The following is a 26,230-nucleotide window of genomic DNA, read 5'->3' on the forward strand; positions in this document are numbered from 1 at the left end:
ACAACACTATAGACTATTACAACACTATGGACTAACACCACAACACTATGGACTAATACCACAACACTATGGACTAATACCACAACACTATGGACTAATACCACAACACTATGGACTAATACCACAACACTATGGACTAATACCACAACACTATAGACTAATACCACAACACTATGGACTAATACCACAACACTATAGACTAATACCACAACACTATGGACTAATACCACAACACTATGGACTAATACCACAACACTATTGACTAATACCACAACACTACTAAGGGACTAATACCACAACACTATGGACTAATACCACAACACTATGGACTAATACCACAACACTATAGACTAACACCACAACACTATGGACTAATACCACAACAACACTATGGACTAATACCACAACAACACTATGGACTAATACCACAACACTATGGACTAATACCACAACACTATGGACTATTACAACACTATAGACTAATACCACAACACTATAGACTAATACCACAACACTATGGACTAATACCACAACACTATGGACTAATACCACAACACTATGGACTAATACCACAACACTATGGACTAATACCACAACACTATGGACTAATACCACAACACTATGGACTAATACCACAACACTATAGACTAACACCACAACACTATGGACTAACACCACAACACTATGGACTAATACCACAACACTATGGACTAATACCACAACACTACTAAGGGACTAATACCACAACACTATGGACTAATACCACAACACTATGGACTAATACCACAACACTATAGACTAACACCACAACACTATGGACTAATACCACAACAACACTATGGACTAATACCACAACACTATGGACTAATACCACAACACTATGGACTATTACAACACTATAGACTAATACCACAACACTATAGACTAATACCACAACACTATAGACTAATACCACAACACTATAGACTAATACCACAACACTATAGACTAATACCACAACACTATGGACTAATACCACACTATGGACTAATACCACACTATGGACTAATACAACAACACTGGACTAATGCCACACTATGGACTAATACAACAACACTGGACTAATGCCACACTATGGACTAATACAACAACACTGGACTAATACCACACTATGGACTAATACCACACTAGGGGACTAATACCACAACACTATGGACTAATGCCACACTATGGACTAATACCACACTATGGACTAATACCACAACACTACTAAGGGACTAATACCACAACACTATGGACTAATACAACACAAGAGATCCTCTCTTCTAATAGGCCGACCTGCCAACAGGAATGAGATATAATATGGTATAAATAATGGCAAGGACATGTCACGATGACTGTTAGTGACACCTGGTTTTTAGAAGGAACAAAACACTGTTCTCAGAATATGACGATGACAAATGTGGCCGATGTGAAAACGACACAGTGGAAACGACATCAAATCTATTACCTGTTAAGATGTGAAGCATCTCTGTCCACACGGACAGAAGGACCAAGCAACGCACGAGGCAATCTGACAACTTCAGAAAACCCATTTGGCCAGACATTTCATGGCTAGAATCCGCAGCAGGGCCCCACGGGGGGAGGACAGAGAGAGTGAGTTCAGAACTATTCATACTCCTTCACATATTCTACATGCTGTTGTGCTACAGCCTGAATTCAAAATGGATTCCGTTTATTTAAAACAGAATGTCGCCCAACTTCACACAATACCCCCATAATGACAAAGTGAAAACATGTTTTTAGAATTTTTTTTGAAAATGAAATATTTAATTTCTATAAGTATTCTCTCACACACACACACACACACACACACACACACACACACACACACACTTTGTAAAAAGCACTCTAGGCAGTGATTACAGCTGAGGGTTTTTCTGTGGATGTCTCTAAGAGCTTCCCACACCTGGAGTGTGCAAAACAACATTATCTTTTTTTTATTTTAATGATTCAAGCTCTGTCAAATTGGTTGTTGATCATTGCCATAGTTGTTCAAGTAGATTTAAATCTAAACTGTAACTCGGCATCTCAGGAATAGTCACTGTCTTGTTGGTAAGCAACTCCAGTGTAGCTTTGGCCTCGTGTCTTAGGTTATTGTCCTGTTGAAATGTGAATTCATCTCAATCGCACTGACAACTTAGAAGGGAAAGCTAGTGAAGATGGTAACTGACTCTATAGCCACTCCTAATCGGTCGTTATCTTTAATCTGAATCTAGAGGGGAGTCTGTCTTCCGTCTAGGCCTGACGGAAAAACATCTCTCAAATTTGTTTAGATCCCTGGTAGTGAGCATTTCTCCTGTGCCAAGATAATCAATTCACCTGACAGGTGTGGCATATCAAGAAAGTGATTAAACAGCATGATCATTACACAGGTGCACCTTGTGCTGGGGCCACTCTAAAATGTTAAAAATGCGCAGTTTTGTCACACAACGACACACGGATGTCTCAAGTTGAGGGAACACGTGCAGTTGGTTTGCTGACTGCAAGGAATGTCCACCAGAGCTGTTGCCAGAGAATTGTATGTGTCAGGAAGACCAGCCGTTCATAACTCACTCAGTCTTCTGCATGTTTAATGAGGGACCACTGTTAATCCGTTGGTAATCAATAATGAAGTGAATACCTAGGATTCATTCAAAATGGCTCCCTATTCCCTATATAGGTCTCTCTGCTCAAAAGTAGTGTGCTATATAGGGTATAGGGTGCCATCTATATAGGGCTCTCTGGTCAAAAGTAGTGCTCTATATAGGGAAAAGGGTGCCATTTGGGATACAAACTGCTCTAAATGGATCAAAGCGCCTCAGAGGAATCTCCATTATCACAGTCACAGAGGGAGTAGTGAGGGGAAATGGCTTTTTATAACACAGAGAGAGGGAGTAGTGAGGGGAAATGGCTTTTTATAACACAGAGAGAGAGGGAGTAGTGAGGGGAAATGGCTTTTATAACACAGAGAGGGAGGGAGTAGTGAGGGGAAATGGCTTTTATAACACAGAGAGGGAGTAATGAGGGGAAATGGCTTTTATAACACAGAGAGGGAGGGAGTAGTGAGGGGAAATGGCTTTTTATAACACAGAGAGGGAGGGAGTAGTGAGGGGAAATGGCTTTTATAACACAGAGAGGGAGGGAGTAGTGAGGGGAAATGGCTTTTATAACACAGAGAGAGAGGGAGTAGTGAGGGGAAATGGCTTTTTATAACACAGAGAGGGAGGGAGTAGTGAGGGGAAATGGCTTTTATAACACAGAGAGAGGGAGTAGTGAGGGGAAATGGCTTTTATAACACAGAGAGAGAGGGAGTAGTGAGGGGAAATGGCTTTTATAACACAGAGAGGGAGGGAGTAGTGAGGGGAAATTGCTTTTTATAACACAGAGAGGGAGTAGTGAGGGGAAATGGCTTTTATAACACAGAGAGGGAGGGAGTAGTGAGGGGAAATGGCTTTTTATAACACAGAGAGGGAGGGAGTAGTGAGGGGAAATGGCTTTTATAACACAGAGAGGGAGGGAGTAGTGAGGGGAAATGGCTTTTATAACACAGAGAGAGAGGGAGTAGTGAGGGGAAATGGCTTTTATAACACAGAGAGGGAGTAATGAGGGGAAATGGCTTTTATAACACAGAGAGGGAGTAGTGAGGGGAAATGGCTTTTTATAACACAGAGAGGGAGGGAGTAGTGAGGGGAAATGGCTTTTATAACACAGAGAGAGAGGGAGTAGTGAGGGGAAATGGCTTTTATAACACAGAGAGAGAGGGAGTAGTGAGGGGAAATGGCTTTTATAACACAGAGAGGGAGTAATGAGGGGAAATGGCTTTTATAACACAGAGAGGGAGTAGTGAGGGGAAATGGCTTTTTATAACACAGGGAGGGAGTAGTGAGGGGAAATGGCTTTTATAACACAGAGAGAGAGGGAGTAGTGAGGGGAAATGGCTTTTATAACACAGAGAGGGAGGGAGTAGTGAGGGGAAATGGCTTTTTATAACACAGAGAGGGAGTAATGAGGGGAAATGGCTTTTTATAACACAGAGAGGGAGTAATGAGGGGAAATGGCTTTTATAACACAGAGAGGGAGTAGTGAGGGGAAATGCTTTTATAACACAGTGCCTAGGAGGAGGAGGTAGGAAAGCAGTCCATTTGGTGTTCAGTAAGTGGACTAAGACAGACATGGTTGGTAGTTTATCTACAAAGTGCGTAGGGGGTAGCGCGTAGGGGGTAGCGCGTAGGGGGTAGCGCGTAGGGGGTAGTACCAGTGTTATCCATTAGTGCCAGGTGTCGGCTAAAAATACATTTTCAGCCGGCTACATTTTCCACTTAAATCAACCAGGCTACTTTCCAATTGGCTCGTCAGAATAAAGGTCTGCCTCGTTAGTATGAACGATGTGCATCTTCTAGCCATCTAGCGACAGGACAGGCAGCTGTCAGTCACAAAATGAGCCACAACAGGGAAACACATCTGGTTTGTCAGCCTGCTGTCTGTCCTGCCTCTCAGAACCTGGGCGTGTTCCTGCTGTCTGTCCTGCCTCTCAGAACCTGGGTGTGTCTGCTGTCTGTCCTGCCTCTCAGAACCTGGGCGTGTTCCTGCTGTCTGTCCTGCCTCTCAGAACCTGGGCGTGTTCCTGCTGTCTGTCCTGCCTCTCAGAACCTGGGCGTGTTCCTGCTGTCTGTCCTGCCTCTCAGAACCTGGGTGTGTGGGCTCTGTGGTTGAAGTCAGATTTCTTCACACGTAGGGAGAGAGCATGATGCTTCATCGTCTCTGAGTGGATTACACCCCCCCCCCCCACATAACGAGGTAAGGATTAGCCCCCCCCCCACATAACGAGGTAAGGATTAGCCCCCCCCCCCCCCCCCCCCACATAACGAGGTAAGGATTAGCCCCCCCCCCCACATAACGAGGTAAGGATTAGCCCCCCCCCCCACATAACGAGGTAAGGATTAGCCCCCCCCCCACATAACGAGGTAAGGATTAGCCCCCCCCCCCCCCCCCCACATAACGAGGTAAGCATTAGCCCCCCCCCCCCCCCCCACATAACGAGGTAAGGATTAGCCCCCCCACATAACGAGGTAAGGATTAGTCCGTCCCCCCCACATAACGAGGTAAGGATTAGCCCCCCCCAACGAGGTAAGGATTAGTCCGTCCTCCACACATAACGAGGTAAGGATTAGCCCCCCCCCCCCCCCATAATGAGGTAAGGATTACCCCCCCCCCCCCACATAACGAGGTAAGGATTAGCCCCCCCCCACATAACGAGGTAAGGATTAGCCCCCCCCCGCCCCCCCCACATGAGGTAAGGATTAGCACCCCCCCACACACACACACACATAAAGAGGTAACGATTAGTCCGTCCTCCCCACATAACGAGGTAAGGATTAGCCCCCCCCCAACATAAGGAGGTAAGGATTAGCCCCCCCCCCCAACACCCCACATAAGGAGGTAAGGATTAGCCCCCCCCCCAACCCCCCACATAAGGAGGTAAGGATAAGCCCCCCCCCCCCCCCCAACGAGGTAAGGATTAGTCCGTCCTCCACACATAACGAGGTAAGGATTAGGCCCCCCCCATAATGAGGTAAGGATTAGCCCCCCCCACATAACGAGGTAAGGATTAGCCCCCCCCTCACATAACGAGGTAAGGATTAGCCCCCCCCCCCCCCCACAACGAGGTAAGGATTAGTCCGTCCTCCCCACATAACGAGGTAAGGATTAGCGCCCCCCCCCCAACCCCCCACATAAGGAGGTAAGGATTAGCCCCCCCCCCCACATAAGGAGGTAAGGATTAGCCCCCCCCAACCCCCCACATAACAAGGTAAGGATTAGCCCCCCCTCAACCCCCCACATAAGGAGGTAAGGATTAGCCCCCCCTCAACCCCCCACATAAAAAGGTAAGGATTAGCCCCCCAACCCCCCACATAAGGAGGTAAGGATAAGCCCCCCCCCCCCCCCAACGAGGTAAGGATTAGTCCGTCCTCCACACATAACGAGGTAAGGATTAGGCCCCCCCCCATAATGAGGTAAGGATTAGCCCCCCCCACATAACGAGGTAAGGATTAGCCCCCCCCTCACATAACGAGGTAAGGATTAGCCCCCCCTCAACCCCCCACATAAGGAGGTAAGGATTAGCCCCCCCTCAACCCCCCACATAAAAAGGTAAGGATTAGCCCCCCAACCCCCCACATAAGGAGGTAAGGATTAGCCCCCCCCAACATAACGAGGTAAGGATTAGCCCCCCCCCCCCCCACATAAGGAGGTAAGGATTAGTCCCCCCCAACCCCCCACATAATGAGGTAAGGATTAGCCCCCCCAACCCCCCACATGAGGTAAGGATTAGCCCCCCCAACCCCCCACATGAGGTAAGGATTAGCCCCCCCCACATAACGAGGTAATGATTAGTCCCCCCAAACCCCCCACATGAGGTAAGGATTAGCCCCCCCCCAACCCCCCACATAAGGAGGTAAGGATTAGCCCCCCCCCACATAACGAGGTAAGGACTATCCCCCCCACATAACGAGGTAAGGATTAGCCCCCCCACATAACGAGGTAAGGATTAGGCCCCCCCACTTAAGGAGGTAAGGATTAGCCCCCCCACATAACGAGGTAAGGATTAGCCCCCCCCCCCCCCCACATAACGAGGTAAGGATTAGCCCCTCCCCCCACATAACGAGGTAAGGATTAGCCCCCCACCCCAAATAACGAGGTAAGGATTAGTCCAGATCCATTTAGGATATTGTTTTCCTTTCCGTGTTTCACATGCAGCCATGACGTGTTGGTTCGATGGCTATTTACTGTGCTTTAATAGACAAACAGCTTGGGGGGGGGCTAATCGTTACCTCGTTATGTGGGGGGTTGGGGGGGGGATAATCCTTACCTCGTTATGTGGGGGGTTGGGGGGGGCTAATCCTTACCTCGTTATGTGGGGGGTTGGGGCTAATCCTTACCTCGTTATGTCCCCCACATAACGAGGTAAGGATTAGCCCCTCCCCCCACATAACGAGGTAAGGATTAGCCCCTCCCCCCACATAACGAGGTAAGGATTAGCCCCCCCCCCCACATAACGAGGTAAGGATCAGTCCAGATCCATTTACACATGCAGCCATGACGTGTTGGTTCGATGGCGATTTACTGTGCTTTAATAGACGAACAGCAAGCTTGCCTCGTTCATTAAAAGGTGTCAAACTGACCGAATAAAGCCGATGTCATGTCCTTGTCGATCATAAATCAGACAACGTATTTACAGTATATGTCCGTGGTATCACAGCGGGACAAGTAACTAAAGATCTTGTTTTGTATTTTTTTCCATATGAAGTCCACCAGGACTTGCCAGACAGTGACGTTAAAAGGTGAGTGACTGGTCGGTAGCCTACCGATTGGCATCGGTGAGAGACACTTTAATTTGGCTCCCTTGTTTTTCATACCGGGGAGGCTTTTTGGTGAATCTCTGCAGATAAATGAATGAAAACATTCTATATAGTTGGTGTATCCTCCTCGGTGCAGGAACAATGGGTTCGTGGAGAGAGAGAGAGAGAGCTCTTTCATTAAATCGAGTGTAGAGGAGGGGTCCATTTGGGATTCAGATGTGGAGTAAGACGGACCTGGTTGGTTAGATAATAGACACAATGAGACAGCCGGAGCACAGCACCACCCCGTGACCAGCCCCCCCATAACGAGGTAAGGATCAGCCCCCCCCCCCCCACGAGGTACGGATCAGTCCGCCCCCCACATAACGAGGTAAGGATTAGCCCCCCCCCGACCTACCTAGGGTAGACAGCTCCCACATCAACCCCTAGCCCCTACCTTCTAGGGCACTAGGGTAGACAGCTCCCACATCAACCCCTAGCCCCTACCTTGTAGGGCACTAGGGTAGACAGCTCCCACATCAACCCCTAGCCCCTACCTTCTAGGGCACTAGGGTAGACAGCACCCACATCAACCCCTAGCCCCTACCTTCTAGGGCACTAGGGTAGACAGATCCCACATCAACCCCGAGCCCCTACCTTCTAGGGCACTAGGGCAGACAGATCCCACATCAACCCCTAGCCCCTACCTTCTATGGCACTAGGGTAGACAGCTCCCACATCAACCCCTACCTTCTAGGGCACTAGGGTAGACAGCACCCACATCAACCCCTACCTTCTAGGGCACTAGGGTAGACAGCACCCACATCAACCCCTAGCCCCTACCTTCTAAGGCACTAGGGTAGACAGATCCCACATCAACCCCTAGCCCCTACCTTCTAGAGCACTAGGGTAGACAGATCCCACATCAACCCCTAGCCCCTACCTTCTAGGGCACTAGGGTAGACAGCTCCCACATCAACCCCTAGCCCCTAACTTCTAGGGCACTAGGATAGACAGCTCCCACATCAACCCCTAGCCCCTACCTTCTAGGGCACTAGGGTAGACAGCTCCCACATCAACCCATAGCCCGTACCTTCTAGGGCACTAGGGTAGACAGCCCCCACATCAACCCATAGCCCCTACCTTCTAGGGCACTAGGGTAGACAGCCCCCACATCAACCCATAGCCCCTAGGGCACTAGGGTAGACAGCCCCCACATCAACCCCTAGCCCCTACCTTCTAAGGGTAGACAGCACCAAGTCACATACCTGCTGGAGAGGTTGAGCAGTTCGTGTTTGTCGGCCACAGTACACTTCTCCTCCAGTTCCCACATCAGAACGTTGATCAGGTGGGAGTTCTTGATCACGATGGGAACCTCCTCAAACATGTGCTCAAAACCAATCAGGGCCTTCTTCAATCTGAGGAGGAGGGAGAGAAAATAATCAGTTCAATTCAATTCATAGTCATTGATTCAACCCAGTTCAACTCAGTCAATGATTCAACCCAGTTCAACTCAGTCAATGATTCAACCCAGTTCAACTCAAAGTCAATGATTCAACCCAGTTCAACTCAAAGTCAATGATTCAACCCAGTTCAATTCAAAGTCAATGATTCAACCCAGTTCAATTCAAAGTCAATGATTCAACCCAGTTCAATTCAAAGTCAATGATTCAACCCAGTTCAATTCAAAGTCAATGATTCAACCCAGTTCAATTCAAAGTCAATGATTCAACCCAGTTCAATTCAAAGTCAATGATTCAACCCAGTTCAATTCAAAGTCAATGATTCAACCCAGTTCAATTCAAAGTCAATGATTCAACCCAGTTCAATTCAAAGTCAATGATATTCAACCCAGTTCAATTCAAAGTCAATGATTCAACCCAGTTCAATTCAATTTGATTGCCAGCTCTACAAAATGTAGTTGAACTAATTTGCCATGTGTGTTTATAAAACTGGATCATATTGACAACAGTCGTGGTAAACTGAGGGTAGAGACAACATAACAGACAGAGTCTAGTCTAAAACTGGATCATATTGACAACAGCCGTGGTAAACTGAGGGTAGAGACAACATAACAGACAGAGTCTAGTCTAAAACTGGATCATATTGACAACATAGCAGACAGTAGAGTCTAGTCTAAAACTGGATCATATTGACAACATAGCAGACAGTAGAGTCTAAAACTGGATCATATTGACAACATAGCAGACAGTAGAGTCTAGTCTAAAACTGGATCATATTGACAACATAGCAGACAGTAGAGTCTAGTCTAAAACTGGATCATATTGACAACATAGCAGACAGTAGAGTCTAAAACTGGATCATATTGACAACATAGCAGACAGTAGAGTCTAGTCTAAAACTGGATCATATTGACAACATAGCAGACAGTAGAGTCTAGTCTAAAACTGGATCATATTGACAACATAGCAGACAGTAGAGTCTAGTCTAAAACTGGATCATATTGACAACAGTCGTTGTAAACTGACAGAGACAACAGACAGTAGTGTCTAATTCAGTGCAGTCTCTCTTCCTGTAGAGTCTAGTCTAATTCAGTGCAGTCTCTCTCTTCCTGTAGAGTCTAGTCTAATTCGGTGCAGTCTCTCTCTTCCTGTAGAGTCTAGTCTAATTCAGTGCAGTCTCTCACTTCCTGTAGAGTCTGGGTCTAAGTCAGTGCAGTCTCTCTCTTCCTGTAGAGTCTAGTCTAATTCAGTGCAGTCTCTCTCTTCCTGTAGAGTCTAATTCAGTGCCGTCTCTCTCTTCCTGTAGAGTCTAATTCAGGGCCGTCTCTCTCTTCCTGTAGAGTCTAGTCTAATTCAGTGCAGTCTCTCTCTTCCTGTAGAGTCTAGTCTAATTCAGTGCCGTCTCTCTCTTCCTGTAGAGTCTAGTCTAATTCAGTGCAGTCTCTCACTTCCTGTAGAGTCTAGTCTAATTCAGTGCAGTCTCTCACTTCCTGTAGAGTCTGGGTCTAAGTCAGTGCAGTCTCTCTCTTCCTGTAGAGTCTAGTCTACTTCAGTGCAGTCTCTCTCTTCCTGTAGAGTCTAGTCTACTTCAGTGCAGTCTCTCTCTTCCTGTAGAGTCTAGTCTAATTCAGTGCAGTCTCTCTCTTCCTGTAGAGTCTAGTCGTCTAATTCAGTGCAGTCTCTCTCTTCCTGTAGAGTCTAGTCGTCTAATTCAGTGCAGTCTCTCACTTCCTGTAGAGTCTAGTCTAATTCAGTGCAGTCTCTCTCTTCCTGTAGAGTCTAGTCTACTTCAGTGCAGTCTCTCTCTTCCTGTAGAGTCTAGTCTAATTCAGTGCCGTCTCTCTCTTCCTGTAGAGTCTAGTCTAATTCAGTGCCGTCTCTCTCTTCCTGTAGAGTCTGGGTCTAATTCAGTGCCGTCTCTCTCTTCCTGTAGAGTCTAGTCTAATTCAGTGCAGTCTCTCTCTTCCTGTAAAGTCTAGTCTACTTCAGTGCAGTCTCTCTCTTCCTGTAGAGTCTAGTCTAATTCAGTGCAGTCTCTCTCTTCCTGTAGAGTCTAGTCTACTTCAGTGCAGTCTCTCTCTTCCTGTAGAGTCTAGTCTAATTCAGTGCAGTCTCTCACTTCCTGTAGAGTCTGGGTCTAAGTCAGTGCAGTCTCTCTCTTCCTGTAGAGTCTAGTCTAATTCAGTGCAGTCTCTCTCTTCCTGTAGAGTCTAATTCAGTGCCGTCTCTCTCTTCCTGTAGAGTCTAATTCAGGGCCGTCTCTCTCTTCCTGTAGAGTCTAGTCCAATTCAGTGCAGTCTCTCTCTTCCTGTAGAGTCTAGTCTACTTCAGTGCAGTCTCTCTCTTCCTGTAGAGTCGAGTCTAATTCAGTGCAGTCTCTCTCTTCCTGTAGAGTCTAGTCTAATTCAGTGCAGTCTCTCACTTCCTGTAGAGTCTGGGTCTAAGTCAGTGCAGTCTCTCTCTTCCTGTAGAGTCTAGTCTACTTCAGTGCAGTCTCTCTCTTCCTGTAGAGTCTAGTCTACTTCAGTGCAGTCTCTCTCTTCCTGTAGAGTCTAGTCTACTTCAGTGCAGTCTCTCTCTTCCTGTAGAGTCTAGTCTAATTCAGTGCAGTCTCTCTCTTCCTGTAGAGTCTAGTCTACTTCAGTGCAGTCTCTCTCTTCCTGTAGAGTCTAGTCTACTTCAGTGCAGTCTCTCTCTTCCTGTAGAGTCTAGTCTACTTCAGTGCAATCTCTCTCTTCCTGTAGAGTCTGGGTCTAAGTCAGTGCAGTCTCTCTCTTCCTGTAGAGTCTAGTCTAATTCAGTGCCGTCTCTCTCTTCCTGTAGAGTCTACTTCAGTGCAGTCTCTCTCTTCCTGCCTTTCATTTAAAAGATAACAAAAACAGCAGCTTATAAAACATCAAATACAGCCACATGGAAAGAACCCATCATAGAAAACTGAAGCCCTCCTTCGAAATTATATATTATTCAGATTGTCCTCATAATAACGGTGGTGAAATGAGGCTTCGCCAGCCAAGCAATAGAGCTGCTATTGTCCTCCTGGTCTTTCAATCAGCAGCGTATTGAGACACACTGATGAGGACCCGGTGCATTAGAAACTAACAGGGTTCCCTAGTCATTATCACAACATAGCCAAACATTATCACAAAACAGACACCACCAAAAAAAAGAGCATTTCTCATTGGACAAATTCAGGTGGTGTCTCGTTGCCTATAATGAACACGACCCAGCGAAACGAATAAAAAGCTTGACAACGAACTGGACAGAGAGTCAGGTGGAGTCAGTGGCTAAGCAATGAACTGGACAGAGAGTCAGGTGGAGTCAGTGGCTCGGCAACGAACTGGACAGAGAGTCAGGTGGAGTCAGTGGCTCGGCAACGAACTGGACAGAGAGTCAGGTGGAGTCAGTGGCTCGGCAACGAACTGGACAGAGAGTCAGGTGGAGTCAGTGGCTCGGCAACGAACTGGACAGAGAGTCAGGTGGAGTCAGTGGCTAAGCAATGAACTGGACAGAGAGTCAGATGGAGTCAGTGGCTCGGCAACGAACTGGACAGAGAGTCAGGTGGAGTCAGTGGCTCTGCAACGAACTGGACAGAGAGTCAGGTGGAGTCAGTAGCTCGGCAACGAACTGGACAGAGTCAGGTGGAGTCAGTGGCTAAGCAACGAACTGGACAGAGTCAGGTGGAGTCAGTGGCTCGGCAACGAACTGGACAGAGAGTCAGGTGGAGTCAGTAGCTCGGCAACGAACTGGACAGAGTCAGGTGGAGTCAGTGGCTAAGCAACGAACTGGACAGAGAGTCAGGTGGAGTCAGTGGCTCGGCAACGAACTGGACAGAGAGTCAGGTGGAGTCAGGTGGAGTCAGATCGAGTCAGTGGCGAAGCAAACAGCCAATAAATGAGCAACTGACCTCAGAGGAAATAACTACTAGGTAGATGGGTAGGTAGGTAGAGGGTGGGTGGGTGGGTAGGTAGGGTTGGTGGTTAAGTGGGTAGGTAGGGTTGGTGGTTAGGTAGGTAGAGTTGGTGGGTAGGTAGGTGTGTAGGGGTGGGTAAGTAGAGGTCGGCATGACCGATTCAACAAATTGGTAATTGGCCTTTTTGGACGCTGATTATGGCCGATTATGTTGCTCCACGAGGAGACTGTGTGGCAGGCTGACCACACCTGTCACACCTGACCACACCTGTCCACACCTGTTACACATGACCACACCTGTTACACCTGACCACACCTGTTACACCTGACCACACCTGTTACACCTGACCACACCTGTTACACCTGACCACACCTGTTACACCTGACCACACCTGTTACACCTGACCACACCTGTTACACCTGACCACACCTGTTACACCTGACCACACCTGTCCACACCTGTTACACATGACCACACCTGTTACACCTGACCACACCTGTTACACCTGACCACACCTGTTACACCTGACCACACCTGTTACACCTGACCACACCTGTTACACCTGTTACGCCAGTGAAGCAAGGAGCCATGGTAAGGTGCTAGCTAGTTAACTACACATGGTTGATGATATTACTAGGTTAACTAACTTGTCCTGCCTACCTACCCTCTACCTACCCTTACCTACATACCTACCCCCTACCTACCCTTACCTACCTACCTAACCTCTACCTACCTACCCTTACCTACCTACCTACCCCCTACCTATCCTTACCTACCTACCTAACCTCTACCTACCCTTACCTACCCTTACCTACCTACCTACCTACCCCCTACCTACCCTTACCTACCTACCTACCTACCTACCCTTACCTACCTACCTACCTACCTACCCTTGCCTACCTCCCTACCTACCTACCCTGACCTACCTTTATCTACCTACCTACCCTTATCTACCTACCTACCCTTACCTAAAAGCTGTGCCTGTTAATTTATCATCGGATCACAGCCTACTTCAACTTCGCCAAACGGGGGACGATTTAACAAAAGAGCATTCGCGAAAAAAGCACAATCGTTGCACCAATGTACCGAACCATAAACATCAATGACTTTCTTAAAATCAATACACAAGTAGATAAAAAAAAAAAAGCCTATTTAGTTAAAAGAAACGCATGTTAGCAGGCAATATTAACTAGGGGAATTGTGTCACTTCTCTTGCGCTCAGTGCAAGCAGAGTCAGGGTATATGCAGCAGTTTGGGCCGTCTGGCTCGTTGGGAACTGTGTGAAGGACCATTTCTTCCTAACAAAGACCGTAATTAATTTGCCAGAATTGGACGTAATTATGACATAACATTGAAGGTTGAGCAATGTAACAGCAATATTTCGACTGATGGATGCCACCCGTTAGATAAAATACAGAACGGTTCCGTACCTCAATGAAAGAATAAACGCTTTGTTTTTGGAAATGATCGTTTCAGGATTTAACCATATTAAATGACCTAAGGCTCGTAATTTCTGTGTTTATTACATTATAATGAAGTCTATGATTTGATAGGTAGGTAGGTAAGGGTAGGTAGGTAGGGTAGGGTAGGGAAGGGTAGGTAGGTAGGTAGGTAAGGGTAGGTAGGTAGGTAGGTAGGTAGGTAGGTAGGTAAGGGTAGGTAGGTGGATAGGTAAGGGTAGGTAGGTAGGTAAGTAAGGGTAGGTAGGGGGTAGGTAGGTAGGTAGGGGGTAGGTAGGTAGGGTAGGGAGGGGGTAGGTAGGTAGGTAAGGGTAGGTAGGTGGATAGGTAAGGGTAGGTAGGTGGATAGGTAAGGGTAGGTAGGGGGTAGGTAGGTAGAGGGTAGGTAAGGGTAGGGAGGGGGTAGGTAGGTAGGTAAGGGTAGGTAGGGGGTAGGTAGGGGATAGGTAAGGGTAGGGAGTGGGTATGTAAGGGTAGGTAGGGGGTAGGTAGGGGGTAGGTAGGTAGGTAAGTAAGGGTAGGTAGGGGGTAGGTAGGTAGCGGGTAGGTAAGGGTAGGGAGGGGGTAGGTAGGTAGGTAAGGGTAGGTAGGTAGGTAGGTAGGGGGTAGGTAAGGGTAGGTAGGGGGTAGGTAAGGGTAGGTAGGGGGTAGGTAGGGTAGGTAGGTAGGTAATGGTAGGTAGGTAGGTAGTTAGGTAAGGGTAGGTAGGTAGGTAGGTAAGGGTAGGTAAGGGTAGGTAGGGGGTAGGTAGGGGGTAGGTAAGGGTAGGTAGGTAAGGGTAGGTAGGGGGTAGGTAAGGGTAGGTGGGTAGGGGGTAGATAGGTGGTAGGTAGGTAGGGGGTAGGTAGGGGGTAGGTAGGTAGGGGGTAGGTAAGGGTAGGTAGGTAGGTAGGTAAGGGTAGGTAGGGAGTAGGTAGGTAGGTAAGGGTAGGTAAGGGTAGGTAGGTAGGTAGATAGGTAGATAAGGGTAGGTAGGTAGGTAGGTAAGGGTAGGTAGGGGGTAGGTAGGTAGGTAGGTAAGGGTAGGTAGGGAGTAGGTAGGTAGGTAAGGGTAGGTAAGGGTAGGTAGGTAGGTAGATGGGTAGATAAGGGTAGGTAGGTAGGTAGGTAGGGGGTAGGTAGGTAAGGGTAGGTAGGTGGATAGGTAAGGGTAGGTAGGTAGGTAAGTAAGGGTAGGTAGGGGGTAGGTAGGTAGGTAAGGGTAGGTAGGTGGATAGGTAAGGGTAGGTAGGTGGATAGGTAAGGGTAGGTAGGTGGATAGGTAAGGGTAGGTAGGGGGTAGGTAGGTAGAGGGTAGGTAAGGGTAGGGAGGGGGTAGGTAGGTAGGTAAGGGTAGGTAGGGGGTAGGTAGGGGATAGGTAAGGGTAGGGAGTGGGTAGGTAAGGGTAGGGAGTGGGTAGGTAAGGGTAGGTAGGGGGTAGGTAGGGGGTAGGTAGGTAGGTAGGTAAGTAAGGGTAGGTAAGTAAGGGTAGGTAGGGGGTAGGTAGGTAGAGGGTAGGTAAGGGTAGGGAGGGGGTAGGTAGGTAGGTAAGGGTAGGTAGGTAGGTAGGTAGGGGGTAGGTAAGGGTAGGTAGGGGGTAGGTAAGGGTAGGTAGGTAGGTAATGGTAGGTAGGTAGGTAGGTAGTTAGGTAAGGGTAGGTAGGTAGATAGGTAGGTAGGTAAGGGTAGGTAAGGGTAGGTAGGGGGTAGGTAAGGGTAGGTAGGTAAGGGTAGGTAGGGGGTAGGTAAGGGTAGGTAGGTAGGCAGGGGGTAGGTAGGTGGTAGGTAGGTAGGGGGTAGGTAGGGGGTAGGTAGGTAGGTAGGAGGTAGGTAAGGGTAGGTAGGGGGTAGGTAGGTAGGTAAGGGTAGGTAGGTAGGTAGATAGGTAGATAAGGGTAGGTAGGTAGGTAGGTAAGGGTAGGTAGGGAGTAGGTAGGTAGGTAAGGGTAGGTAGATAGGTAGATAAGGGTAGGTAGGTAGGTAGGTAAGGGTAGGTAGGTAGGTAAGGGTAGGTAGGTAGGTAGGGGGTAGGTAGGTAGGTAGGTAGGGGGTAGGTAGGTAGGTAGGTAAGGGTAGGGTTAGGTAGGTAGGTAGGGGGTAGGTAGGTAGGTAGGTAGGTAGGTAGGTAGGGGGTAGGTAGGTAGGTAGGTAGGTAGGTAAGGGTAGGTAGGTAGGTAGGGGGTAGGTAGGTAGGTAGGGGGTAGGTAGGTAGGTAGGTAAGGGTAGGGTTAGGTAGGTAGGTAGGGGGTAGGTAGGTAGGTAGGTAGGTAGGTAGGTAGGTAAGGGTAGGTGTGGGTGTGAACATGAAGAAACTAACTAAAGAATAAGGAGAAATCCAACCCAAAGCCAACAGTTCCTAATATTGACCCATGTGCTCCTATTTTAAAATCCAAACGCAGTTTATTTTCTGGTCAATTTAATACCAGTCTGTTGGGATTCCTTCTTTTCATAAACTCAGCTTGTGGGAACTCAAGATCTATTTGAAAACGTCTCTCTCATTACGCTTCATTCAGATGCAATTTAAAATCAATGGCCAGCAGCCTGAGGGTCAAAACCAGCCAGGCGGAGGATCAACACGGCAGTATAGCTGTTTGACAGCCCCAACACACACACACTAGTTATAAACCCCTATCATCGCATCACTAAGAGCCTCTGATGAGGCGCTCCCTGCTCATGGGGAAAATAACATCAGGCATTGGAATCTTTTGAAGGGAGTTTCACAAAGCACAGCATTAATGCTGAATTCTTATCAGGAAAGGTGCAGTTGGTATTTGTGTCTCTGTGGTGTGTGTGTGTGTGTGTGTGTGTGTGTGGTATTGATGGCCTTTGGCAATTCTCATCCAGCTTCTGAAGTGGAGCCTGGTGCCTGTGCATGAGTGTGTCTCTGCGTGTGTGTGTTTATGTGTCTCCGCGTGTGTGTGTGTGTGTGGTGTGTGTGTGGTGTGTGTGTGTGGTGTGTGTGTGTGTCTCCGCGTGTGTGTGTGTGTGGTGTGTGGTTGGTGTGTGTGTGTGTGTGTGGTGTGTGTGTGTGTGTGTGGTGTGTGTGTGTGGGGTTGGTGTGTGTGTGTGTGTGTGTGTGTCTCACCCCTCGGCTGAGAAGTCCTTCTCCTTGCAGATCTCCATCAGTTTGGGTGTTAACCTGTAAGCCTTCAGGGACAGGGAGCCCTGGGCGGTCTTAATGGGATCTAGTGGGAGAGGGGAGAGTGGGGGAGGGGGAGAGTGGGAGAGGGGAGGGTGGGGGAGGGGGAGAGTGGCAGGGGGAGAGAGGGAGGGGGAGCAAACGAAGGAGAGGGGGGCACGGGGAGGGGGGAGAGAGAGCAAACGAAGGAGAGGGGGGCAGGGGGAGAGCGGGGCAGGGGGGTGAGAGCAAACGAAGGAGTGAGGGGCAGGGGGGAGAGAGAGCAAACGAAGGAGAGAGGGGCAGGGGGGGAGAGAGAGCAAACGAAGGAGAGAGGGGGGCAGGGGGGAGAAGGGGAGAGCAAACGAAGGAGAGGGGCAGGGGGAGAGGGGCAGGGGAGAGCAAACGAAGGAGAGAGGGACAGGGGGGAGAGGGGCAGGGGAGAGAGCAAACGAAGGAGAGAGGGGCAGGGGGGAGAGGGGCAGGGGGGAGAGCAAACGAAGGAGAGAGGGGCAGGGGGGGAGAGGGGGAGAGAGCAAGCAAGAAAGCAGGGGAGAGAAAGCGAGGGAGAGAAAGCGAGGGAGAGAAAGCGGGGGAGAGAAAGCGGGGGAGAGAAAGCGGGGGAGAGAAAGCGAGGGAGAGAAACATATGTTAAGATTAAAACAAAAGGTCAAACATTCTATTAAGTGGTTCACTTATAATATGGGACAACACACCATAAGACCTAACACATACACCATGTATAGAACCTAGAGAGAAACAACGTGTATAGAATCTAGAGAGAAACACCGTGTATAGAATCTAGAGAGAGGAGAGAAACACCATGTATAGAATCTAGAGAGAAACACCATGTATAGAATCTAGAGAGAAACACCATGTATAGAATCTAGAGAGAAACACCATGTATAGAATCTAGAGAGAAACACCATGTATAGAATCTAGAGAGAAACACCATGTATAGAATCTAGAGAGAAACACCATGTATAGAATCTAGAGAGAAACACCATGTATAGAATCTAGAGAGAAACACCGTGTATAGAATCTAGAGAGACACACCGTGTATAGAATCTAGAGAGAGGAGAGAAACACCATGTATAGAATCTAGAGAGAAACACCATGTATAGAATCTAGAGAGAAACACCATGTATAGAATCTAGAGAGAGGAGAGAAACACCATGTATAGAATCTAGAGAGAAACACCATGTATAGAATCTAGAGAGAAACACCATGTATAGAATCTAGAGAGAAACACCTTGTATAGAATCTAGAGAGAAACACCGTGTATAGAATCTAGAGAAAAACACCATGTATAGAATCTAGAGAGAAACACCATGTATAGAATCTAGAGAGAAACACCGTGTATAGAATCTAGAGAGAGGAGAGAAACACCATGTATAGAATCTAGAGAGAAACACCATGTATAGAATCTAGAGAGAAACACCATGTATAGAATCTAGAGAGAAACACCATGTATAGAATCTAGAGAGAGGAGAGAAACACCATGTATAGAATCTAGAGAGAAACACCGTGTATAGAATCTAGAGAGAGGAGAGAAACACCATGTATAGAATCTAGAGAGAAACACTGTGTATAGAATCTAGAGAGAAACACTGTGTATAGAATCTGGAGAGAAACACCGTGTATAGAATCTGGAGAGAAACACCGTGTATAGAATCTGGAGAGAAACACCGTGTATAGAATCTGGAGAGAAACACTGTGTATAGAATCTAGAGAGAAACACCGTGTATAGAATCTAGAGAGAAACACCATGTATAGAATCTAGAGAGAAACACCATGTATAGAATCTAGAGAGAAACACCATGTACAGAATCTAGAGAGAAACACCATGTACAGAATCTAGAGAGAAACACCATGTATAGAATCTAGAGAGAAACACCATGTATAGAATCTAGAGAGAAACACCATGTATAGAATCTAGAGAGAAACACCATGTATAGAATCTAGAGAGAAACACCGTGTATAGAATCTAGAGAGGAGAGAGAAACACTGTGTATAGAATCTAGAGAGAAACACCGTGTATAGCATCTAGAGAGAAACACCATGTATAGCATCTAGAGAGAAACACCATGTATAGAATCTAGAGAGAAACACCGTGTATAGAATCTAGAGAGGAGAGAGAAACACCGTGTATAGAATCTAGAGAGAAACACCGTGTATAGCATCTAGAGAGAAACACCATGTATAGCATCTAGAGAGAAACACCATGTATAGAATCTAGAGAGAAACACCATGTATAGAATCTAGAGAGAAACACCATGTATAGAATCTAGAGAGAAACACCATGTATAGAATCTAGAGAGAGGAGAGAGACGCCATGTATAGAATCGAGAGAGAGGAGAGAAACACCATGTATAGAATCTAGAGAGAAACACCGTGTATAGAATCTAGAGAGAAACACTGTGTATAGAATCTAGAGAGAAACACTGTGTATAGAATCTAGAGAGAAACACCGTGTATAGAATCTAGAGAGAAACACCGTGTATAGAATCTAGAGAGAAACACCATGTATAGAATCTAGAGAAAAACACCATGTATAGAATCTAGAGAGAAACACCGTGTATAGAATCTAGAGAGAAACACAGTGTATAGAATCAAGAGAGAAACACCGTGTATAGAATCTAGAGAGAAACACCATGTATAGAATCTAGAGAGAAACACCATGTATAGAATCTAGAGAGAAACACCGTGTATAGAATCTAGAGAGAAACACCGTGTATAGAATCTAGAGAGAAACACCGTGTATAGAATCTAGAGAGAGGAGAGAAACACCATGTATAGAATCTAGAGAGAAACACCATGTATAGAATCTAGAGAGAAACACCATGTATAGAATCTAGAGAGAAACACCATGTATAGAATCTAGAGAGAAACACCATGTATAGAATCTAGAGAGAAACACCGTGTATAGAATCTAGAGAGAGGAGAGAAACACCATGTATAGAATCTAGAGAGAAACACCATGTATAGAATCTAGAGAGAAACACCATGTATAGAATCTAGAGAGAAACACCATGTATAGAATCTAGAGAGAAACACCATGTATAGAATCTAGAGAGAAACACCGTGTATAGAATCTAGAGAGAAACACCGTGTATAGAATCTAGAGAGAAACACCATGTATAGAATCTAGAGAGAAACACCATGTATAGAATCTAGAGAGAAACACCATGTATAGAATCTAGAGAGAAACACCATGTATAGAATCTAGAGAGAAACACCATGTATAGAATCTAGAGAGAAACACCATGTATAGAATCTGGAGAGAAACACCATGTATAGAATCTAGAGAGAAACACCATGTATAGAATCTAGAGAGGAGAGAAACACCATGTATAGAATCTGGAGAGAAACACCATGTATAGAATCTAGAGAGAAACACCATGTATAGAATCTAGAGAGAAACACCATGTATAGAATCTAGAGAGAAACACCATGTATAGAATCTAGAGAGAAACACCATGTATAGAATCTAGAGAGAAACACCATGTATAGAATCTAGAGAGAAACACCATGTATAGAATCTAGAGAGAAACACCATGTATAGAACCTAGAGAGAAACACCGTGTATAGAATCTAGAGAGGAGAGAAACACCATGTATAGAATCTAGAGAGAGACACCATGTATATAATCTAGAGAGAGGAGAGAGACACCATGTATAGAATCTAGAGAGAAACACCATGTATAGAATCTAGAGAGAAACACCATGTATAGAATCTAGAGAGAGGAGAGAAACACCATGTATAGAATCTAGAGAGAAACACCATGTATAGAATCTAGAGAGAAACACCATGTATAGAATCTAGAGAGAAACACCATGTATAGAATCTAGAGAGAAACACCATGTATAGAATCTAGAGAGAAACACCATGTATAGAATCTAGAGAGAAACACCATGTATAGAATCTAGAGAGAAACACCGTGTATAGAATCTAGAGAGGAGAGAAACACCATGTATAGAATCTAGAGAGAGACACCATGTATATAATCTAGAGAGAGGAGAGAGACACCATGTATAGAATCTAGAGAGAAACACCATGTATAGAATCTAGAGAGAAACACCATGTATAGAATCTAGAGAGAGGAGAGAAACACCATGTATAGAATCTAGAGAGAAACACCATGTATAGAATCTAGAGAGAAACACCATGTATAGAATCTAGAGAGAAACACCATGTATAGAATCTAGAGAGAAACACCATGTATAGAATCTAGAGAGAAACACCATGTATAGAATCTAGAGAGAAACACCATGTATAGAATCTAGAGAGAAACACCGTGTATAGAATCTAGAGAGAAACACCGTGTATAGAATCTAGAGAGAAACACCATGTACATCTCATTCCAAATTCATGGGCATTAATATGGAGTTGGTCCTCTCTTTGCTGCTATAACAGCCTCCACTCTTCTGGGAAGGTTTCCCACTAGATGTTGGAACATTGCTGCTATAACAGCCTCCACTCTTCTGGGAAGGCTTTCCACTAGATGTAGGAACATTGCTGCTATATCAGCCTCCACTCTTCTGGAAAGGCTTTCCACTAGATGGTGGACTTGCTTCCATTCAGCCACAACAGCATTAGTGAGGTTGAGCACTGATGTTGGGCGATTAGGCCTGGCTCATAGTCTGCGTTCCAATTCATCCCAAAGGTGTTCGATGGGGTTGAGGTCAGGGCTCTGTGCAGGCCAGTGAAGTTCTTCTACACTGATCTTGACAATCCATTTCTGTATAGATCTCGCTTTGTGCACTGGGGGCATTGTCATGCTGAAACAGGAAAGGGCTTTCCCCAAACTGTTGCCACAAAGTTGGAAGCACAGAATCAACTTGAATGCCATTTTATGCTGTAGCGTTAAGATTTCCGTTCACTGGAACTAAGGGACCCAAACCATGAAAAACAGCCCCAGACCATTATTCCTCCTCCACCAAAGTTTACAGTTGGAATCCGCCAAACCTAGATTCGCCAGACTACCAGATGGAGAAGCTTGATTCATCACTCCAGAGAATGTGTTTTATATGGCGGCAAACTTAACATCACTCTAGCCAACGCTTGGCATTGGGCATGGTGATCTTAGGCTTGTGTGCGGCTGCTCTGCCATGGAAACCCGTTTCACGAAGCTCCCGACGAACAATTCGTGCCGACTTTGCTTCCAGTTTGGAACTCAGAAGTGAGTGTTGCAGCCGAGGACAGACAAGTTTTTACACGGTATGTGTATCAGCGGTCCCGTTCTGTGAGCTTGTGTGGCCTACCACTTCGCAGCTGAGACGTTGTTGCTCCTAGACGATTCCACTTCACAATAACAGCACTTACAGTTGACCGGGGGCTGCTCTAGCAGGGCAGAAATATGACTGACTTGTTGGAAAGGCGGTATCCTATGATGCTGCCACGTTGAAAGTCACTGAGCTCTTCAGTAAGGCCATTCTACTGCCAATGTTTGTCTATGGAGATCGCATGGATGTGTGCTGGGATTTTACACACCTGTCAGCAACAGGCGAGGCTGAAATAGCTGAATCCACTCATTTAAAAAGTGGTATCCACATACTTTTATATATTTATAGTGTATGTAAAAATAGCCTACATAAAGCCAACAAATAAAAACATTGCAGCCTGCAGGTAGAACATATCTTGATAAATTACATTGGCTACGCATGCCGTGTCTGCAAGGAAGGTGAAACATTGTATCGACTATCAACTTGGTCCAGACTGAAGCTGGTGCTAACTTGCAACATTGTATCGACTATCAACTTGGTCCAGACTGAAGCTGGTGCTAACTTGCAACATTGTATCGACTATCAACTTGGTCCAGACTGAAGCTGGTGCTAACTTGCAACATTGTATCGACTATCAACTTGGTCCAGACTGAAGCTGGCGCTAACTTGCAACATTGTATCGACTATCAACTTGGTCCAGACTGAAGCTGGTGCTAACTTGCAACATTGTATCAGCTATCAACTTGGTCCAGACTGAAGCTGGTGCTAACTTGCAACATTGTATAAAATATTCTGGAACCTCAGAGTTTCCTGCGCCAGTGGAGCTCCTGACAGACAACCGACAGACAACCAAAGGCTATTTGCGCAAGGAGATCAGAAGTAAATCAGCTATTTTATGACGTTTCCACCATTTCCCTCCCCCTTTCAATCCGATTGGTTAAGGGAGAGAGCTGGAAATATTTTTCCAAATTGACAATAGTTCCTTTCTCCTTGGATGTAAAAACAGACTTTGGTTCACGTCCTGTTTGAAGTGAAGAAAACATTTATTTGAGAAGCTTCACAGCTCATTAGTGGTGGCGAGTTAAGACTATCAGAAATAGTATCAGATCCCCAAAAATATAGGTCTGTAACAGTTTGGGTCTAGAGTTTCTCTCACTTTGAAGAGGGGGATGACCGCGGCAGCTTTCCAACCTTTGGGGATCTCAGACGATACGAAAGAGAGGTTGAACAGGCTAGTAATAGGGGTTGCAACAATTTCGGCAGATAACTTTAGAGGGTCCAGATTGTCTAGCCCGGCTGATTTGTAGGGGTCCAGATTGTCTAGCCCGGCTGATTTGTAGGGGTCCTGATTTTGCAACTCTTTCAGAACATCAGCTATCTGGAATTGGGTGAAGGAGAAATGGGGAGTTTGGGGCAAGTTGCTGTGGGGGGTGCAGGGCTGTTGACCAGGGTAGGGGTAGCCAGGTGGAAAGCATGGCCATTGAAATGATCCAATTTTTGTGGATTTATCAGTGCTGACAGTGTTTAACAGTCTCAGTGCAGTGGCAGCAGGGAGGAGGTGCTCTTATTCTCCATGGACTTTACAGTGTCCCAGAACTTTTTGGAGTTTGTGGTTCAGGACGCAAATTTCTGTTTGAAAAAGCTAGCCTTCGCTTTCCTAACTGCCTGTGGATATTGGTTTCTAATTTCCCTGAAAAGTTGCATATCGCGGGAGCTATTCGATGCTAACGCAGAACGCCACAGGATGTTTTTGTACTGGTCAAGGGCAGTCAGGTCTGGAGTGAACCAATGGCTATATCTGTTCCTGGTTCACATTGTTTTTGAATGGGGCGTGCTGATTTAAGATGGTGAGAAAAGCACTTAAAGAATAACCAGGCATCCACTACTGACGGGATGAGGTCAATATCCTTCCAGGATACCCCGGCCAGGTCGATTAGAAAGGCCTGCACGCTGAAGTGTTTTAGGGAGCGTTTGACAGTGATGAGGGGTGGTCGTTTGACCGCAGACCCATTATGGATGCAGGCAATGAGGCAGTGATCGCTGAGATCTTGGTTGAAGACAGCAGAGGTGTATTTAGAGGGCACGTTGGTTAGGATGATATCTATGAAGGTGCCCGTGTTTACAGATTTGGGTTTGTACCTGGTAGAGTCATTGATATTTTGTGTGAGATTGAGGGCATCAAGCTTAGATTGTAGGACGGCCGAAGGCGTTAAGCATGCCCCAGTTTGGGTCACCTAACAGTACGAGCTCTGAAGATAGATGGGGGCAATCAATTCACATATGGTGTCCAGGGCACAGCTGGGGGCTGAGGGGGTCTATAACAAGCGGCAATGGAGAGAGACTTGTTTCTGGAAAGGTGGATTTTTAGAAGAAGCTCGAATTGTTTGGGCCTGGAGAATATGACAGAACTCTGCAGGCTCTCTCTGCAGTAGATTACAACGCCGCCCCCCTATCTTGTCGGAAAATGTTATAGTTGGGGATGGAATTCTCAGGATTTTTGTTGGCCTTCCTAAACCAGGATTCAGACACGGCTAGGACATCCGGGTTGGCAGAGTGAGCTAAAGCAGTGAATAAAACAAACTTAGGGAGGAGGTTTCTAATGTTAACATGCATGAAACCAATGCTTTTACGGTTACAGAAGTCAATAAATGAGAGCGCCTGGGGAATGAGAGTGGAGCTAGGCGCTGCAGGGCCTGGATTAACCTCCACATCACCAGAGGAACAGAGGAGGAGTAGGATAAGGGTACGGGCTAAAGGCTATAAAAACTTGTCTAGTGCTTTCGGAACAGAGAGTGAAAGGAGCAGGTTTCTGGGCACGGAAGAATAGATTCAAGGCGTAGTGTACAGACAAAGGGATGGTAGGATGTGAATACAGTAGAGGTAAACCTAGGCATTGAGAGAGGTGATGAGGTGACGATGAGAGAGGTTTTGTCTCTAGAGACATCATTTAAACCAGGTGAGGTCACCGCATGTGTGGGAGGTGAAACAAAAGCGCCAGCTAAGGCATATTGAGCAGGGCTGGAGGCTCTACAGTGAAACAAAAGGGCTAGCTAAGGCATATTGAGCAGGGCTGGAGGCTCTACAGTGAAACAAAAGGGCCAGCTAAGGCATATTGAGCAGGGCTGGAGGCTCTACAGTGAAACTAAAGGGCCAGCTAAGGCATATTGAGCAGGGCTGGAGGCTCTACAGTGAAACAAAAGGGCCAGCTAAGGCATATTGAGCAGGGCTGGAGGCTCTACAGTGAAACTAAAGGGCCAGCTAAGGCATATTGAGCAGGGCTGGAGGCTCTACAGTGAAACTAAAGGGCCAGCTAAGGCATATTGAGCAGGGCTGGAGGCTCTACAGTGAAACTAAAGGGCCAGCTAAGGCATATTGAGCAGGGCTGGAGGCTCTACAGTGAAACTAAAGGGCCAGCTAAGGCATATTGAGCAGGGCTGGAGGCTCTACAGTGAAACTAAAGGGCCAGCTAAGGCATATTGAGCAGGGATGGAGGCTCTACAGTGAAATAAGACAAATCACTAACCAAAACAGCAATGGACAAGGCATATTGAGCAGGGCTGGAGGCTCTACGGTGAAATAAGGCAATAATCACTAACAAAGACAGCAGTGGACAAGGCATATTGACATTTGGGAGAGGCATGCGTAGCCGAGTGATCATTGGGACCAGTGGGTAGCTAGGCGGGCTGGAGACATGGCTATTCAGACAGCTAGCGGGC

At 46.6% G+C, this 26,230-nt stretch overlaps 1 protein-coding gene across 1 annotated transcript in view; it reads right to left on the reverse strand.

The window, feature by feature from the left end:
- Positions 1-26,230, reverse strand: part of LOC139405207 (eukaryotic translation initiation factor 3 subunit H) — a 102,416-nt gene that overhangs the window by 13,481 nt on the left and 62,705 nt on the right. Inside the window, exons 4-5 of the mRNA XM_071147636.1 lie at positions 17,257-17,356; positions 8,627-8,776 (exon numbers count right to left, since the gene is read on the reverse strand). Of these exons, the coding sequence (XP_071003737.1) occupies positions 8,627-8,776; positions 17,257-17,356 (250 nt within the window). The remainder of the gene's footprint in view (positions 1-8,626; positions 8,777-17,256; positions 17,357-26,230) is intronic.

The sequence above is a fragment of the Oncorhynchus clarkii genome, unplaced genomic scaffold, assembly GCF_045791955.1.
Source record: "Oncorhynchus clarkii lewisi isolate Uvic-CL-2024 unplaced genomic scaffold, UVic_Ocla_1.0 unplaced_contig_6320_pilon_pilon, whole genome shotgun sequence".
Classification (NCBI taxonomy): domain Eukaryota; kingdom Metazoa; phylum Chordata; class Actinopteri; order Salmoniformes; family Salmonidae; genus Oncorhynchus; species Oncorhynchus clarkii.